Source organism: Haemorhous mexicanus, chromosome 17 (genome assembly GCF_027477595.1).
Source record: "Haemorhous mexicanus isolate bHaeMex1 chromosome 17, bHaeMex1.pri, whole genome shotgun sequence".
Taxonomy (NCBI): Eukaryota; Metazoa; Chordata; class Aves; order Passeriformes; family Fringillidae; genus Haemorhous; species Haemorhous mexicanus.
Genome location: NC_082357.1, coordinates 15,299,618 through 15,317,414, shown reverse-complemented (window position 1 = coordinate 15,317,414; position 17,797 = coordinate 15,299,618). Strand labels below are relative to the sequence as shown.

Sequence of the window (17,797 nt, the reverse complement as noted above, 5' to 3'; positions counted from 1 at the left end):
TGCACGAGGGAACAATCCGAGCAGTGAATTTTACCCAGCACAATGGCTGGGCCCTCAGGGTTTTTCTGCCTTTCTTTTGAAAAGGAAACAGTCTTTTTCTGGCTTTAACTGCTCCCTGTCTGGAGGCAGAGGAGGAGGGAGCCTTGGTGGGCATCTCCATTCCCAGCTGGTGCTCGGGCATCACCCCCGTGATGGGATTTTCCGGGATTTTCCTCTGCAATCCCACGGGGCGAGCCGAAACCTCCAGGATATGAAATCCCACTGGAGGCAGGGATGAGCAGCAGCCCCGTCCCAAAATGTTTGTGTTGAGATGTCCCCCACCCACTGCAGCTGGAGGCAGGAGAAGGGCAGGGGGGAGTTGCAGGGCTCTGGGATGGGATTCCAAGGGGGAGCAGCAGCCTGCAGGTGCCCTGTGGGTGCTGCGGGTGGGGCAGGGGGACAGGGAGCTCCTTCCTGGGGACACTGGAGGGGACAAAGGGAATGCTGAGATGGGCAGAGAGGCTGGAGCTTCTAGGAAGGGTTTTGAAGACGAGGAGGTGACCAGGGGGTGTGAGAAGGTGGGGCAGGAGGAAATGGGAGATGTGGAAGTTTGCAGGCAGCCCCGACATGACCAGAGACGAGAATCTGACTCCATGCTTCAGAAGGCTGATTTATTATTTTATGATATATGTATTATATTAAAAGTATATGATATATTAAAACTATACTAAAAGAGTAGAAGAAAAGGATTTCATCAGAAAGCTAGCAAGCAATAGAAAAAGATTGGAATGATAATAAAATCTTGTGACTGACCAGCGAGTCCGAGACAGCTGGACTGAGATTGGACATTAATTAGAAACAACCACATGAGACCAATCACAGATGCACCTGTTGCATTCCACACCAGCAGATAATTATTGTTTACATTTCCTTTCTGAGGCTTCTCAGCTTCTCAGGAGAAAAAATCCTGGCAAAGGGATTTTTCAGAAAATCTCATGGCTACAGCTGGGAAGGCCCTGAGCCTTTTTGGATGGGTTTTGGGGTTTGTTCCCACCCGTTGTGACATCAGGTGGGAGCAGCTGAGCCCTGACCGTGCCCCTCTGTCCTCAGGAGCCTGATGCCACGGACCCTGGAGGGCCAGATCACCATGGAGAAGACCCCCAGCTACTTTGTGACCAAGGAGGCCCCGCGGCGCATCCACAACATGTCCCGGGACACGAAGCTGATCGTGGTGGTGCGCAACCCCGTCACCCGCGCCATCTCGGACTACACGCAGACCCTCTCCAAAAACCCCTCCATCCCCAGCTTCCAGGCCCTGGCCTTCAAAAACCTCAGCACGGGACTGATCGACACCAGCTGGAGCGCGGTGAGGATCGGGATCTACGCCAAGCACCTGGAGAACTGGCTGCAGTTCTTCCCGCTCTCCAGGTTCCTCTTCGTCAGCGGGGAGAGGCTGGTCAGCGACCCCGCCGGGGAGATGGGCCGTGTCCAGGACTTCCTGGGGCTCCAGAGGCTGGTGACAGACAGACATTTCTACTTTAATGAGACCAAGGGCTTTCCCTGCCTGAAGAAGCCGGAGGGGGGGAGCAAACCCCGCTGCCTGGGGAAATCCAAGGGGCGGCCGCACCCCGCCATCGACGGGCAGCTGGTGCAGCGCCTGCGGGAGTTCTACAGACCCTTCAACATGAAGTTCTACCAGATGACAGGGCAGGATTTCGGGTGGGACTGAGCCCATCCCCAGGGCACGCTGCCGGGCTGGCACCTGGGCTGCCAGGACTGCGGCCCAGGGGTGCCCGTGGTCATTGTCCAGGGATGTCTGTGGTCATCATGATCCAGGGATGCCCGTGGTCATTGTCCAGGGGTGCCCATGGTCATCATGATCCAGGGATGCCCGTGGTCATTGTCCAGGGATGCCCATGGTCATCATGATCCAGGGATGCCCATGGTCATTGTCCAGGGATGTCTGTGGTCATCATGATCCAGGGATGCCCGTGGTCATCATTGTCCAGTGATTCCCATGGTCACCATGATCCAGGGATGCCCATGGTCATCATTGTCCAAGGATGCCTGTGGTCACTGTGGTCAAGGGGTGCCCGTGGTCATCATTGTCCAGTGATTCCCATGGTCACCATGATCCAGGGATGCCTGTGGTCATCATTGTCCAAGGATGCCTGTGGTCACTGTGGTCAAGGGGTGCCCGTGGTCATCATTGTCCAGGGATGCCCATGGTCACTGTGGTCCAGGGATGCCCGTGGTCATTGTGGCCCAGGGATGCCCATGGCCACCCCACCAGCACCCTCCTCCCTTTGTTCTAATTTATATCAGACCTTTTCTGGCAAGAAATGGACTTTTCTGGAGTAGAGAGAAATATTTAATAAAACCTCGGATGAGCCCTCTCCCCTCCCTGAGCAGATTAAATATTCTTCCATATAAACCTTGCTGATCTCCATTAACTGGGAGTGTTCTGGGTGGGACTGTGGGTTTGGGTGCATGGGGCTCATGGATCCATCCAGAATGAAACCTTTGGGAACCTCTGGGCCACACAGCCAGAGGGTTCTGGGGGTGCCACAGTCCCTGGTGGCCAGGGGAGGGCTGGGCAGCAACCCCCAACCCTGGGAGATGTTTTGGAGATGGAAAAGAGTCTGCAGGAATTTCCCAGCTGAGCAAAACAATGAACAGCAGTGGTTCTGAACAAATGCCAGGTCCTGGCTGAGGGAGAGGGAGCTGTGGATCACCTTCCCAGGCTCCTTGAGTGGCCCAGCTGATAGGGCAGGGCCTTTCTAACCCTTAGCAGGAAAATTCCAGCTTCTCCACAATTTACCCAACTCTGCCCTTTCAATTCAATAATCTCAATAGTTTTTCAATTCTGCAGCCATCGAGGGTCATCACGGGAGGCTGCAGAAATTACTTTAATCTCCACTAATAGTTTTCCCTTAATTAAAGATGGGGAAAACATTTAATTAACCTCTAAGATCTTATTAGTGACTTGTATTTGTCTCTTTAATGAGCTAATTATGAGTTTTGGAGGGCCCTCAGGCCCTGCATTATTTGCAGATCTGCTTTGGCTGTGGTTCCTTCCATCATGCAGCATCCCAAGCCTGCTGAGGTGCCTCCTCTCCTCACTGCTGCTGCTGCCTGGGCACGAGGAGGGAAGCAGGTCCCACTTCTAGGATGTACAAGGGGCCTCATCCTTCTCCTCCCTGCTCCAAGGTGCTTTCACACCCACACCTGGAGCTTCATCCCACACAGCTCTCCCTGTCCCGGGTCCTGGCACCTCCCCTGTGTCCCCGGAGGTGAGGTTTGTCTCCTGTCCCTTGCTCGGGGCTGCAGGTGAGGTTGGGCATGTTCCTGCTCATTCCCAGGACAAGTGACACGTGCTTTAAGGTGGTGCTGGAGGGAAAAGCAAGCAGCTGCCAGCTCCTGTGTGGAGAGGGGCCATCGAGGTGACAGTCCCCAGGGCTTTGTGACCGGGGTAAAGCAGGACACTGCCAAGGCAGAGCGAGAGGAGACAAGCCAGGACTGGCTGAAATCCCAAAGTCCTGGAGTGGTGCAGCTGTTCTGGGATGGGCTCAGCACCCCCTGCCCAGTGCGGGGACCCCCAGGCTGTGTCCTCAGGCCGTGTCCCCCCAGGCCGTGTCCCCCCAGCCATGTCCCCCAGGTTGTGTCCCCCAGGCTGTGTCCTCAGGCCGTGTCCCCCCAGGCTGTGACCCCCAGCCATGTCCCCCCAGCCATGTCCCCCAGGCTGTGACCCCCAGCCATGTCCCCCCAGCCATGTGCCCCAGGCTGTCTCCCCCAGGCTGTGACCCCCAGCCATGTCCCCCCAGGCTATGTCCCCCAGGCTGTGACCCCCAGCCATGTCCCCCAGGCTGTCTCCCCCAGGCTGTGACCCCCAGGCCATGTCCCCCCCATGCTGTGTCCCCCCAGGCCGTGTCCCCCAGCCTGTGACCCCCCCAGGCCGTGTCCCCCCAGGCTGTGTCCCCCAGGCTGTGTCCCCCAGGTTGTGTCCCTCAGGCTGTGACCCCCCCAGGCCGTGTCCCCCCAGGCTGTGACCCCCAGGCTGTGACCCCCAGCCATGTCCCCCCAGCCATGTCCCCCAGGCCGTGTCCCCCCAGGCCGTGTCCCCCGACCACCGCCCCTCCAGGGTGGGATGTCGCAGCGGCTGGAGCCCCTTGTCAGCCTCGCTGGCAGCTCCGCATGATGGACTGCGCTCTGCTTGTTTAGGTTTTGTTTCCAGCGACGACATTCGACCAAATTATGCTCCGCGAAGGGCTTTAAAGTTTCCCAAGTGCCTGTGAAAGGCTGGAAGCGCTGATAGTGATCCTATTTCCCAGCTGAGTGACTGCATTCAGCCCCAGCCATATTGATATGCAAAACGTTAAGGGTCCCGGCTCTAAAGATGGTTTCTGTCTGCCCTGTGAAAGGGAACCATACTTTTTTAAAGCCCGGCCCTTTCTAAAGCCGCACAATACCATATAGACTATGCCATTTAAAGCATCTGAAGCGACCCAAAATGTATTGAAAGCTCGCTTTGCAGACTCATTAAGACTACTCAATGCGCTCCGGCAAATACCGTGCCAGGGCTGACCGCACGGATTAAGACTTTTGAAGTGTTACACAAACCCCCTGCTTAAACTAATTGCTGCCCCGCAGCTCACGAGGTCAAGTATTTGTATTCATTGCCTCCGAGAGGAGCCACTTATGGCTCTGTCCAGGTGAAGTCTGCACTTCATTAGATCAAGACAATAAAAGCAGCTTTGGTAGGAAGGGGATGAAATCTCCCGGCTCCTGCTCTGAGCCAAACACGGGCTTAAACCCACCTCGGTGGAGTTTGTGGTGCTTTCAAGAGCTCCAGTGGAGCGATGTGCTTCCAAAAAAAGTGTTTCGTTTGGGATGGTGACAGCAGCCTTGTCCCACTTGTGCCGTCCTGGAGGGCTCAGCTTCAGCAGAGATTCCTTGGAATTCCGAGTGCTCACTGGGACATTTCATTCTCCAGGGGCATGGAGTCCTGGAATGGTTCGGGCTGGAGGGACACTGATGCCCATCCAGTGCCACCCCTGCCATGGGCAGGGACACCTCCCACTGTCCCAGGCTGCTCCAAGCCCTGTCCACCCTGGCCTGGGACACTGCCAGGGATCCAGGGGCAGCCCCAGCTCCTCCAGGAGGAATTGCTCTGAAACTGGCACAGAGGCTCAGGGAGAGATGTCACTGCTGGATCTCTCTGCTCAAAACCTCTGGGAATAAAGTTCTAATGAGAGGATGCTGAGCTGTGCTGGTGTTTTCTGGGACACAGGAGTTGGGGCAGCTGCTTGCTCAGGGGATGATGGCAAACACCCCGTGCTGGTGGAGCTGGGAAAATGTCTCTGGAGCACCAGGTTAATTGGGGAAGTGCCAGAGCAAGAGGATGATGAAGATCCACCTTTGCAGCCAAGTATGAAATGAAGTTTTCATCCCCATCTCAGTTAACCAAAGTTTCCATTTCTAGACCCAATTTTGTTTTCAAAACCCAGCTATCCGAAGTTTTGTGGTTCCTGTGCTCTGGGCCTCCCTCTCCATTCCACTCCATAAGCCAGGAAGAGCAGGGCTGGAAGAGCTTTCCAAAATTCTTTATTTACTCCTTTTTCTGTTATACCAGATTTAGGAGGACAGAAGGGAAAGAACAAAAATAGGGAAGAAAGAAAGAAAAAAAAAACCTCCAAAGCAAGAAGTTAAAACTTCCCTGCTTTTGTGTGGGCCTGGAGATGAGGAGAGCAGCAGGGCTGATTTTCTGTCCCACATTTCATCTGCAATGTTTATAACCTGTGACAGGGAAATGCCCATCCACCCCCATTCCCTGCTGCCACATCTGTCCCCCCCTAGGTTCCCCAGGTGAGGCTGGTGCTGCCAGGCACCTGTGGGCTATAAAAGCTGGGAGGAGGCACCAGAGCCTCCCCCAGGGTGCAGAGGCTGTCCTGGCTCAGGGAGCAGGAGCTGGCACTGCCTGGTAAGTGGGGGCTGTGCCAGGGGTGTTGGGCATCCTTCCTGCTGCTTTGGGGGGCTGCAGCAGTGTGGCTGTGTGCAATTTGGCATTTGTGCTCTGGTTTGGAAGAGTGAGGCATTGCCTCAATTAATGGATTTATATCACACGAAAGAATAAATGGATGCCTTTCTGGCAGGAGGTGAGCCCCAGGCCCTGACTGTGACCCCCTCCTCGTGGCTGTGGGGTGGATGGGGCACTGCCACCACTGCTCCTTCCCCAGGGAATGGGCACACATGGAATGGGCAGGAGGAGCGGGGTGGCTGGAGCCTTTGGGGCTGGCTCATGGTGTGGAGGAGAGACTGGAGCTGAAAGGGCTGATCCAGCCCCATTTTTCCCAGTTTATGTGGCTGGGAGTGCTGATGCAGATCACTGAGCTGCTGATGGGAAGGCTCAGGCTGGCACACCAGCTCTGTGCCAGCACTGCCATCCAGGCTGGCAGCCACGCCTGCAATTCAACAGTGAGGGAATTTCCCCCCTTTTTTTTTTCCTGTTACTCTGTGTTTAAACTTCCATCTGATGGCTGATTGCTGAAGACCCCCCCTGGCAGCCCCAGCACGCTGCTGGCAGATGCCAGAGGGAAGGAAAGTGTGAGGGATGGAGGGCAGCAGGAGAGAGGCCGGGAGACTGGGAAACACTCCTGGTGGGGATGGGAAAGGGGCCTGTGCAACAGCCAGCCTTTAATTAAGGGTCTTTAAAGAGCTTTCCCAGCTGGTTAACATTGCCTTGCCATATTGGAGTGGTTTAGAAGCAAAGCTCCTCTGGAGTGGCTCCCTTCCTGTCAGCTCTGTGTGTGTGTGACGGGTCCTGGTCCCTCACCCCTCTGGAAAAATGGGGCAGAGAAAAACGGGTCCATGCCTGGCTGGAGAGGACAAGGAGAGCCCTCCACCCTCCCAGGGGAGAAGCTCATTTTCTATGCTGGTTGCTACACCCAAATGTCTTTAAAGCAGCTCAGCAATTGCTGTACTGGGGATGCCTGAGCCAGCCCTGGGGTGGGCACTGGTGACAGCAGCCAGCCCTGAGGGCAAAGCTCCACCTGAAGTGCAGGAGCCCTGGGTGGCAGTGTGGGATCCTGGGGGTGCCACGGGGCACCCAGACCTCCCTGGAGCTGGTGCCCCTGTCCTGCTTCTCCTGCTGCAAGGAGCTCTGGAGTGACAGCCTTGTCCTCCTGCCGGCTGGGGCCAGGCTCTGCCGTGCACATAAACCTGCTGAAACTTCCTGGGGACTTATCCCATCCCTTTTGGCTTTATCTGCTCATCCCAGTCCTCCCAGAGCCCTTCCTTCCTGCATCCCACGCTGGAATTGCCCTGGACAAAATCCTCGTGGAGGCAAGAGCAGAGCTGCCAGTGGGCTGTGAGAGTGGGAGGGGGACTCTGGGGTGCTGTCCCTGTTTCAGCAGGAGCTTTGAGGGTGCCCAAAGCCTCCTGCTGAGGTTTCAGCCTCCAGTGCTTTTGCAGAGGAGAAGGTGATGCAAAGCAGCCCCAAGTGTGCTGAGAGTGTTTTGCTCCCCCTTTTACAGAAAAGCATCCCCTGACACTGGAGCAGGGAGCATCCCTGCAGCTTGCTGTGCTGCTCCCTTCATCCAGGCTGGGGCTGAGGGATGCACAGCTGAGCACCATCCTCTTCCTCCTCCTCCTCCTCCTCCTCTGCATGTCTCAACCTCACCACAGCACTCCCAGCTTGAGGTTCCCCACTCTGTCAGCTCCAAGGACATGGATATTGCTGGGGCTCCCTCTGCTCCCACAGCCTGCTTTTATCTCTGGAAAAAATCCTAATAAAAGCCAAAAGGCAACTTTAATAGTGTAATATTAGAGAGGGCTGGGAGGGAAAGGCTCCTGCCTGGGGCCATGGCACAGCTGGGGTCCCAAGCACGGATCCATTTAGGGATGCACGAGGAAAATGGGGGAAAAACCAAATTAAATCAATGTTTGCTAGGCTGGGCTGGGCTCAGGCAGGAGAGGACAGGGAGGGGGAGCCGAGGGGGAGCCAAGGCTGAGCCTCCTGTTACCTTTAGGACAGGTGTTGGGGTTGTTCTGCCTGAGGAAAGCCCAGCTGTGACCCTGCCTGTTGAAGGGGAGATCCTGGAGCAGCCTGCCCAGGGATGGGCACCCCTCAGCAAGGGGCACAACCAGGCAGCAGAATGCAGGCAGGGCTGAAGTAACCGGTGGAAAACATTCCAAGTCCGGAGAGGCTTCGCAATAATTTCCACATTCCGTAATTTTTCTCAAGAGGGGAAGAGAGGCAAGCCTGGAATAATTACCCACACAAGCAGCCATTGAAACGTTCTGTGCTGTGAGTACTGATCACTTACTGTACTTAACAAGACAATTTTGGCTCTCAGCACATAAAAGCAAGCAGTGATTAAAGCTCTTGTTTGCAGGATCCCTGAGCCAAAGCACAAAAGTCTGTTGCTAGATCCAAATGTGGACTTGGCAAGAGGCTCCTGCGTGGGGAGGGAGCCAAGGTGGAGTGGCTGTGCTCGGGATCCGTGGGGCTGCAGTGCTGCTCCCCCCTCCTGCCAGCTCCAGGGCTGGGGGGTGACCTGTGCTCCCAGCCCCGGGGCTGAGCTGGGATGCTCTGCAGGGAGTGGGAGGTGTGGAATTCTTTGGGGCTGGGAGGGTCTCCTGGGTGCTGGGCTGGAAATGGGTCAGTGGGTGTCTGCTGCTGTTTTCCCGTGGAGCAAGAGAAGGTCAAAGGCCCTGGTGTGTGCAGGCAGTGCTGCAAAGTGAGGGGCTTGGCTGGAGGCACCTGATGCTGCCTGGATTTGGGAATCCCAGCCTGGGGATTCTGGGCTTGCAGGGTGTCTCAGACTCAACTGAAGGAGCTGTTCCCTGCTGAGGAGCCCTTGGGATTGCAGGATTGCCCACGGGTAAAAGTGCTCAAAGTGTCCTTTGTGCTGTGCTGGGCACCACCCTGCTGGGAAATGCTGCCCTGAGATGAACTGGGACCAGCAGGGCCAGAGCTCACAGCAGCACTGGGGGTGTTTTCTCTTGGAATCCCTGCACAGGGGCTTTCTCCCAGCCTGGCTTTGTGGCTGACACAGGAGTTTGGTGAAGGTTATCCCCTCTGGGCAGTGATATTTTGGCAGCAAAGCCCAGAGGAGCTGGCTGTGAGCTCCAGTCAGTCCCACAGGCACCCTGTGGTGCTGAGCTCTCCCCTAACCCCTGCAGGGATGGGCACCCAGGGCAGGGTTTGCTGCAGCACAGCCCTGTCTGAGGGGCTTCATTTTACCCTGAGGGTCTTCATGCTGCCCATGTCAGTGGTGCAATGCCTGGTGTGAGTGTCCCAGGATGGGATCTGGGTGCTGATGTCCCTTCATGGCTTTGCCCTGGGCTGCTGGGATGAGCTCTGCCTGGGGAGGCAGAGGGAGCTGGGAATGAACATTGGCATAAATCAGCCCTGTTTGGTTCACTGCAGCTGTGTGATTGAGATCAGGTCAAGATCTGGTTCAGATCTTCCTCTCTGCTTGTTAAGCTCCTGTCCTTGAGGACAGGGTGGGTTCACCTCGGAGGGAAGATAAACGAGTCCCAGTGTAGCAGCACTAAATCTGCCTGGCCTTGTGCTGGGCTTTCCAGGGCTCTCTGTGCTGCAGGACAGGGAAAGCATCCAGGGAAATCCTTGGGATGGCTGAGAGACCCAGCTCTGTATGGAAGCAGCATGCAGAGTCCCCTCTGGCCTTTCCCCTGGAAAAAAAGCAAGAATTCAGATGCTGAATAAATTCCACAGACATTTCCTATGCTAAAGGAGCAAGAGCATGCACAGGGCAGTTACTGCTGCCTTCTCCTCAACCATCAGACCAGATCAGGTCCTTGCAGAGAGATTTCATTTCAAGCAGTGACCTCCTGGCTGTCCTGGAGCATTGGGGGTGCTGTGGAGGTCCAGCTCCTGGTGTGGCTGTGTCCCTTGGCTGCCTCTGCTGCAGCCTGGATGCAGTTGAGCAGTTGCTTTCTGTTAAATTCCTCCTTGCATGAACTGGGAGCATGCCATGGTGGGCAAAGGTGTCCTGAGGGATGTCCCTGCAGCACTGGCCTTCCTGCCAGCCCAGGGCACAGCTGCCACCAGGAACCACTTGGGAGCTGCACTTGGCTTTCTTGGCTTCATTTGAGATGGAAAAGAGCATTTCTGGGGCAGATCTGGCAGCGCTGGAAGGGCCCTGGCAGATGGGCAGCCTTCATTGCTGGCCCTGCTCTCTTGGATGAGTTGTGCTTGTTGGAATTATTTACTGCATCGGTCGATAAACACTCTGGGCACTGGGCTGTATTTCATGAACACCACACTCTCCATGTGCCTGCTGTTATATTTCAAGAGCATAAATAACAGTGGGGCAGCAGCAGAAATTAAAACCAAACACACACAACGATTTACACACAGAATTTTTCAACACAGAAAGGAAGGGAAAAAACCACCCCAGGGCTGTGCCCCTCACTTAAACCTTGCTCCTGCCTTTCCTGGGGTGCCTGTGCCTCTGGCTTTGCTCCTGCCCTCCAGCTGGGGGGAGTTTGGCTGGGAAGGGGAGATTGTTTCTGGGAAGCCACCTGCTTTGCCCACATCCCCTCGTGTGTCCCACACGGTGCCAGGCTGGCTGGTGCCACGTGCCATTCAGGAGCCCCTCTTGGCACATCCCCCCTGCCACCGGCGCTGCCACCCCGGTGTTTGTTTTCCTAGCGAGGGAAACATCCAGCAGCATGTGCTGCAGCCTCCAGGTTGTTTGTTTTCCTTTAAAATGCACTAGAGATCTAATGAGATGAAAACAAACTCTCCTGAAGAGCGGGGTTACTGGGAGCAGGCAGCCAGGGCTGCTTCCCTTCCCTCTGGTAGCGTTTAAGCGTTTCCCCCGCGCGGGTGACGCAGCCGTTCCCCATAAATCAGCCGAGGTAGGAGCACATTTGCTCCCCTGGCTTTGAAGAGGCGTCAGATCTCCGAACAGAGGCTTCTTGCTGGGTGATCCTCTGGGGCTGGTTCTCATTTCCTTGTAGGAGGTGGGTCTGGAGCCCATTTTGTGCATTTGGGAAGGCTGGCAGGGGGGGAAGGGGGAGGGAAACGAATGACTTTGCTTCGTTGACAAAAAAAAAAGTTAAAAAAGCCTCGACACCACGAGCACTGTGCCCCATTAGCGTCCCACTGACACAATTATTCACCAGGAAGAAGCAGATATTGATTTGGCAGGAACTGCACGTGGCAGGGCTGAGGCTGAATGGATCCATAAACTGAAAGTGGGATCCCTGCTAACCTGGGGCTGAGTGGGACCCTGCCTGGGCTAAGGCCACACCATTTGAGGTACTGCTGTGGCTTTCACCCCTCTGCTGTCACTGCTGGCTTTGCCATGTGCCCAGAGCCATGGGGTGGTGGCACTGAGGGCTGTGCTGCTGTTGGTCCTTGGAAAGGGTCTCTGGCAGTCAGCCTTCGGGGAGCCACCTCCCAAGGGATGGGGATGAGTGGGGTACTGGGAAGGGCAGCTCCTGCAGCCAAGGAATTGCATCTTGTGCATTTTAATAGATGAAAAACTGCCAAGGTGAGGTGTCGAGTGGCCCAAAAATAGAAGGTTTCCTGTTCAGGTCTGTCCAGTTTTTATGCCTTGAAGAGAAAGTGTTAATGCACACCAGTAGCACAAGGCATCCATTGCTGTCCCAACCATGCTCATACCCCTCCCAAATCTCTCCTGTGCCTCTGTTATCTGGGAAGGGCTCAGAGATGTGTCCCTGAAGAAGCTTCAGCTCTGTGCTAGGGCCAGCTTGCTTTAAAATGAGGCATTTTCATCACCTCTGGGTGTGCCTGGGCTCTGAGGAGCTGGGCACTAAGGCTGGGCACCCTCGATCTGGATCTGGCCTGGCAGACACTTCTACCTGGGAATGCCTTGGCTGCTGCCCCAGGGGAGCATGGCTGGCTGCAGCCAGAGCCGCTGTGCTCATCCAGGCAGCAAGAAACTCCTGGGAAGGATTTGAAGGCATTCATCTGGCAGGTTTGGAAAGGTAATGGCCATGCCAAGGTGGAGCTGGAACATTTCTGCTGCGCCGGGCCGTTTGCAGCGAGAGGAGCTGGCAGCAGGCGAGCTGCTGAGTGAGGAGCCGGCGCTGCCATATGGAGCTGCTCGCTCACGGAGAGCTCAGCAGGGCCAGGGCTTGGCAGCCCCGCCGCACAGAGCCCCTGGGTGGGGAGAAATGTTACTCCTTGCACAGAGCCCCTGGGTGGGGATAGATAAATGTTACTCCTCGGGGTACTCGGGGTTGCAGGATCCGCCTGCGGGCGGAAAGAGCCGCGGTTTGGCCCCGCAGCAGGGGAGCAGCGCACGAGTGACTCCCCAGCTGAAATCTTGTGCTTAAACTCGCTCTCTGCTGGGTCTGAGCTTTCATCTGGCTTGATTTTGTAGCTTGGATCACCCTTGGCTTTCCCAGTGGAGGCAGGCTCCTGTGCTCAGTCGAGTCTGTCTGAGGCAGGAGGTTTGTGGAGGGGAGTTTGGGATTTGCTGAGGAAGGTGGCAATGGGGAGGCTGGAACAGGCTGGCAGGGCTGTGTCTTATTTCTGGTGATAAGAGCAGGGAAGGGGGAGGAAGAAACTCGCTGGAGTTGGAATATTGGGCATTTCAGAATGGTAAAGTAAAAAAAGCCCAACCAAAATGGATGTTAAGCAGAAAAAGTCTGTGGGAGTTTGTAATCTCGAGGTTCTCCAGAATCTGAGCATGGGAGATGAGATGAGGAAAGCATGAGGTGCAGGACTGAAGTCACTCTGCTGCTCTTCGGTGGGAGATGCATTGGAAGGGAATCAGAGTTGAAGTCTCAAGTCCCAAACCCACCCTTGCATGCCAGCCCTGTTCCCTGCTGCCTCTTTCAGACCATGGGTTTGTGGCTGCCTGTCCCTGGCAGTGTCCCAGGCCAGGCTGGACAGGGCTTGGAGCAGCCTGGGACGGTGGAAGGTGTCCCTGCCATGGCAGGAAGGGTGGGACTTTGAGAGCTTTAAATCCCTTCCAACCCAACCCATTCCAGGGCTTATCCATGAGATGGGGTCCTGACCTTCCTGTTCTGGGCTTTCACCTGCATGGCCCTGGCTGCTCCTCTGCTCCTGCCCTGATCCTTAATCGAACCTGAGCTGCAGTGGAGCTCCATCAGGGACACATTTGGCCTCCAGCCTCCTCACACAGAGCTGATTCCCCCTTTCCTCCCACAGCCAGGGAGCTCAGTGCATCAGGGAGCCCCGTGACTCGGGACAGTGACTGTGCAGGAGAGCTCCAGAAAGGAAACGCTAATGGAGAGTGAGACAAGAGCAAATCCCAAAGAACAGAGGAAAGCCTTGTTAGATTGGGCCGAGCCAGGGGGTCTGGAGGTAGTTAGAGCTGTACAGAGCACAGCAGTCTGTAATATTTTATTCCAGGGATATATATTTCCGGGACAAGTTGTTAGATTGACCTCTAGTGTTCATTTTCTTAAGGGAGAATTCTGTGATCCAGTCCCGTTTTGATCCAGTCTCGTACCTTTGCACTTTGAACAGGCTTTGAGGGGAGGTTTTGTTTTTCCAGTGGATAAACCCTCCAAATGTCAGTGTGGGTCTGCAGGAGTTTTCTAACGAGCTGCCTGACAGGCAGCCAGGAGGGCTGTGGAAATGTTGACACACGATTCCCTCGGAAGGAAGGGCTGGATGCAGTCCTGGCTCTCCCTGCAGTGGGAGCCCTGCCACCACCAGGCCGGGGCCAAACGCTCAGCCAGGAGATCAAAGGTGGATTTGTGCTGGAAAGTTTAGCTTGGATGGGCCCTTTGGATTTCTCTGGTGCTCCCTTCACTGAATTCTGTGGTGAGGAAAAATTTGATTTATTCTAAGATTCCAGTTTTCTTTTACAGCCACCCCCATATGTCTTTGGGAATGATATCCTAAGGTTTCCCCCTTGTGAACTGCTCATGCAGGGATCAAGTTTTAGGCTTGGTTGGAAACTGGAACAACTGGAGGTTGGAAGGGTTTTTCCCAGTATTGTCACTGGGAGATGCTCATTCCATGTGTCCTAATTGGTACTGCTCAGTCTCATGTGTCTCCAGCTGAAATCCAGATATAATTTGGGTTTGGTTTCATGGATTTGAATGGCTGGAAGTGTCTGAATAGCAGCCAACAATGCTAAATATCTTCTTTTCTTCCCCCCTCAACGCATTCTTCCTCTGTGTCAGGGAGCTGTCACTAAAACTATTTTTAATTGTTGTGTGTTTTAATTCATGATGTTTTGTTGGAAAATATTCATCACTTGTTTGCTCAGAGAGGGAGGAAGAAATTCTGGTCTTGGGGAAAGTGATGAAAATCCAAGTCATTTCACTGAGCTCACATTATTTTGGAATTATGTGCAGGAAAAGTTATTCTCGATAGCCTGAACGCTCTAAAAAAAAAGAATTTTGAATTTCTCTAGTCTCAAAGTTGAACAGCAGACCGAGGGCTTTAAATCTTGGACAATCAAAGCCTGAGTTTCAAAAAAGAGAGAAAATTGAAGAAAAAAGGCCTTGTGCCATTGCTTTCAAGCAGTGAGTTCCTATATGGGCATCTTATTCTGCCTTTTTCGTAGGAAAACTACACAGGTTAGTTCTGGGATAAGTTTGTTTGCTAATTATACACTGAAAATAAGCTGACTGCTTAGTTTTGATCCAGAAGGTCTCAGATGTCAGCTGTGGTGTTTCTGTTGGGCTGTCACCCTGCCCTGGCACCTGAGGGGAGCTGACTTTGGGGCAGGGGCTGGTGCTGATGGATCCTGTTCCTCCCTGGGATGTGCCACATCCTTTCCGTGACATTCCTGCTCCACCACTGCTGCAGAAGGGATTAATTAGTGATGGAATCATGAGGAACTGAGCTCACTGATGAGCACACATCATGAGTCTGTGAGGGAGGGAGAGGAGCAATGCCGTGCCAGGCGCCAGGCCTGACAATGCCATTCCCTCCCTGCCCATGGGCACAGCAGCTACATGGCCCACAGGGATTTATACCTTAAAAAAAAGCTTTTTTATTTTGGTCTTTGCCAGAAATGGAGCTTTTCTTGTGCAGAGAGAGCTGTTGGCATTCCCAGCAGAGCCCCTGGCATGTGGTTCTGTTTGCTCACGCCTGCCTGGGGTCTGAGCTCCCTGCAGGCTCCTGCTGCTGCCACGTGCACGCACCAGCCTCAGGTCTTGGCATCTCCCTGGCCCCAGGAAGGCAGAATTACCCCAGATGAGGTGAGAACCAACCATGGGTCATGTTAATTGTACAACAAGGCTCTGGGTTGTTGTGTTTTTCCATGCTGCAGGTGGTGGTGCTGCTGCTCCCACTGAAACAGCACTGGGATGGTTCCAGTGCTGGGGGGGAGAACCAGGCTGGAGTGAGAGCTGAACAAAGACTCGGAGAAATTTAGATTAAATATCCCTAAACACACACTGAGCACCTGTTGGCTGCATCAGCACCTGCTGAAGATGTCCACCCTTACTCCATCAGCACTCCCGAGGCTCTCCCAGTTCAGGTACCAGCCAAAACCACTGAACACTGAGCACCTTTAATAATTTGCTGCTTTTAATGCATTCAGTCGGGCCAATTACAGAAAATTACATGTCTGCCCTCTCCATTTTACCAGTTCTTTTGGTCCTAAGGATGTATAAATATTCAATGAGTAAATGCTGTGGGCAGCGGAAAATGCACAGAGCAAATATTTTTATATTGCTCTGGGTTTGGAAATGGTTTCTGAAATGTCTCTGCTAGTGCTGGACTTTCTTCCCCTGAACTCAAAGTGTACTGATGGTCAGGTAACAAGTTGCTAAAGTGAATTACGAAATGGCATTTGCGCTGCTTGGCCATGCCAATGAGTGTGATTGAAATAAATCTATTCGTGAAGGCCTAATTAGCAGGGAGTGGGCAATTTGCAGCCCTCTGCCAATCACAGGGGGAACGGGCAGAGCGCTAAGTGCCGCTGAATCAAATCACTTGGAGCTTTCAGGGATCAAGCACTAGATCAGAAAAGCACTGAATTAACACTGGTGCTCTCCCGCGGGGGCTGGTGCTGGAGAGGGGAGCCGGATCTGTGTGGCACATGGATTGTAGGAAACCTCTTCTGGCCTTTCTGTCGCCTCTGTTTTCCCAGTTGTCAAAGGGAGATAACGGTGCTGATTTCTCTTTGAGACCACTTTGAGGTCAGCTGAGGAGGAAAGGTTGAGTAAAGCGGGATAGAAGTTGAATAACATTTGTTTTTACAGATGCTCTCCAGTGTTTGTATTGAAAATTCCTGACTGGGAGAATCAGCTGGCATTGTAAATCAGTGGGATAAAGGCAGGTTCCACATTTGTTGGTTATAAACACCAAAAAAGGTGTTATTTGTTTGCAGTAACCACAGAAGTCCCTGGCTGTCCCTGAGGTGCCATGTGCTGTGTGAATGGCAGAATTCTCAGTGTCACCTGAGACAGGTACGCCCATCAAACGAGTCCTTGGCTCAGCATCTGCAAGGCAGAAATTCAGCATCTAATCAGACATCTCAGAGGGAAAGAACGGGGTCTCACTTTGTCCCCTGCCTTTGTGCCTTCTGTCATGATGGCCCTGATAAGGTCTTCCCAGCAGGAGCTATCCTGGGAAAGTAAAAAGCAGCTTCTTTTTTTCCCCCCAAATGTACATTGAAAATAGGAATGGAAGCAGCCCACAAAGCAAACCCTGCGGTGATTATGGGGAGCCAGGAGAGGCACAACAGCACCCTTGTTCTGGTGGCTTTGAAATGGAACAAAGGCCTGGAGGGGACATGGCAGGGTCGGGTTTCACCTGCCCTTTGTACCTGTGGGAGAAAAGCAGCTCCACCTGGACAAACCCACTGGAACTGGGGACCTACTATGCACAAGATCCCTGCAAGGCTCCACTGCAGCAGGTGCTCGTGTGCCACCAAAACCTTGCTGAGATACTGGAGCAGCTCAGCTCCTGCAAGCCCCTGGGCTGTGGTGCTGGTGTGTCACCTTCTGCAGCAGTGGGCACCCCACAAGTCTCATTTCAGGGATTCTTTTTTCCTGTTTTGGGTTGCAGTTGTGGCTGTAAGAATGAGACTTGTGCCTTTGCCAGCATTTCCCAGCCAGTGTCCAGGTTCTTGTTCCCATTCCATTAGGGTCCTGTCACCAGGCTCGTTACCTTCTGCTTGTTCATTAGCTTGAGATAATGAGAACAACAGAACAACAGAAAAAGTGCCACATTCCGTTTAGCGGAGACATCAAACCTACAAAACAAATTTAGATCTGTGGATTGTACTGTATAAAAGGTATCTGAAAAGGAAAAAAATCCACACCCAGGCTGTCAGTTCCCTGGCATCCTGTTTGTCATCAGCACGGGATAATTATTGTGGATTTTTGTGATGCAATAAATACGAGAGCACAGGTGGGATCCATTTTCATCTGTTTAACTGAAGAAGTGAAAGATCCTGTAAGACAGAGTCAACACAGAGAATTTGTCAGGCTATGCTGGAAACTTCCAATAGCTGAGACCTTGGGGTTATAAAATTACTCATCAGGAGTAAAGTTTTTTTATGACGCCGAAGTGAAGGGTATTGATTTTATAAAATATAATTTTATATTCAACATAAATGGAGAAAACGGCTCAAGCCAGCCTTCTGCAGAGCCTGAAAATAAAGGACTGTTGGGTGTGAATCAATACAAATAATATCCTTAAACCAGAAATTTTGATTAATTTATAAAATACAGGCTGCAACTTTTTTTCCCTAACAGCCAACATTAAAAAAAAAAAAAGAAGTAGGGAACGGTTTCTCCAGAGATTTCTGCGACTTGCTTTGTCTTGCTGGTGCGTTTATATTTGTAGAATGATCCTGACTTTAAATTCCTGATCTGGTAA

At 53.4% G+C, this 17,797-nt stretch overlaps 1 protein-coding gene across 1 annotated transcript in view; it reads left to right on the top strand.

Moving 5' to 3' along the window:
* Positions 1-2,177, top strand: part of HS3ST6 (heparan sulfate-glucosamine 3-sulfotransferase 6) — a 35,020-nt gene extending 32,843 nt beyond the window's left edge. The window contains exon 2 of the mRNA XM_059861499.1: positions 1,090-2,177. Coding sequence (XP_059717482.1) covers positions 1,090-1,708 — 619 coding nt within the window. The 3' untranslated portion in view covers positions 1,709-2,177. The remainder of the gene's footprint in view (positions 1-1,089) is intronic.
* Positions 2,178-17,797: the final 15,620 nt, after the last annotated feature.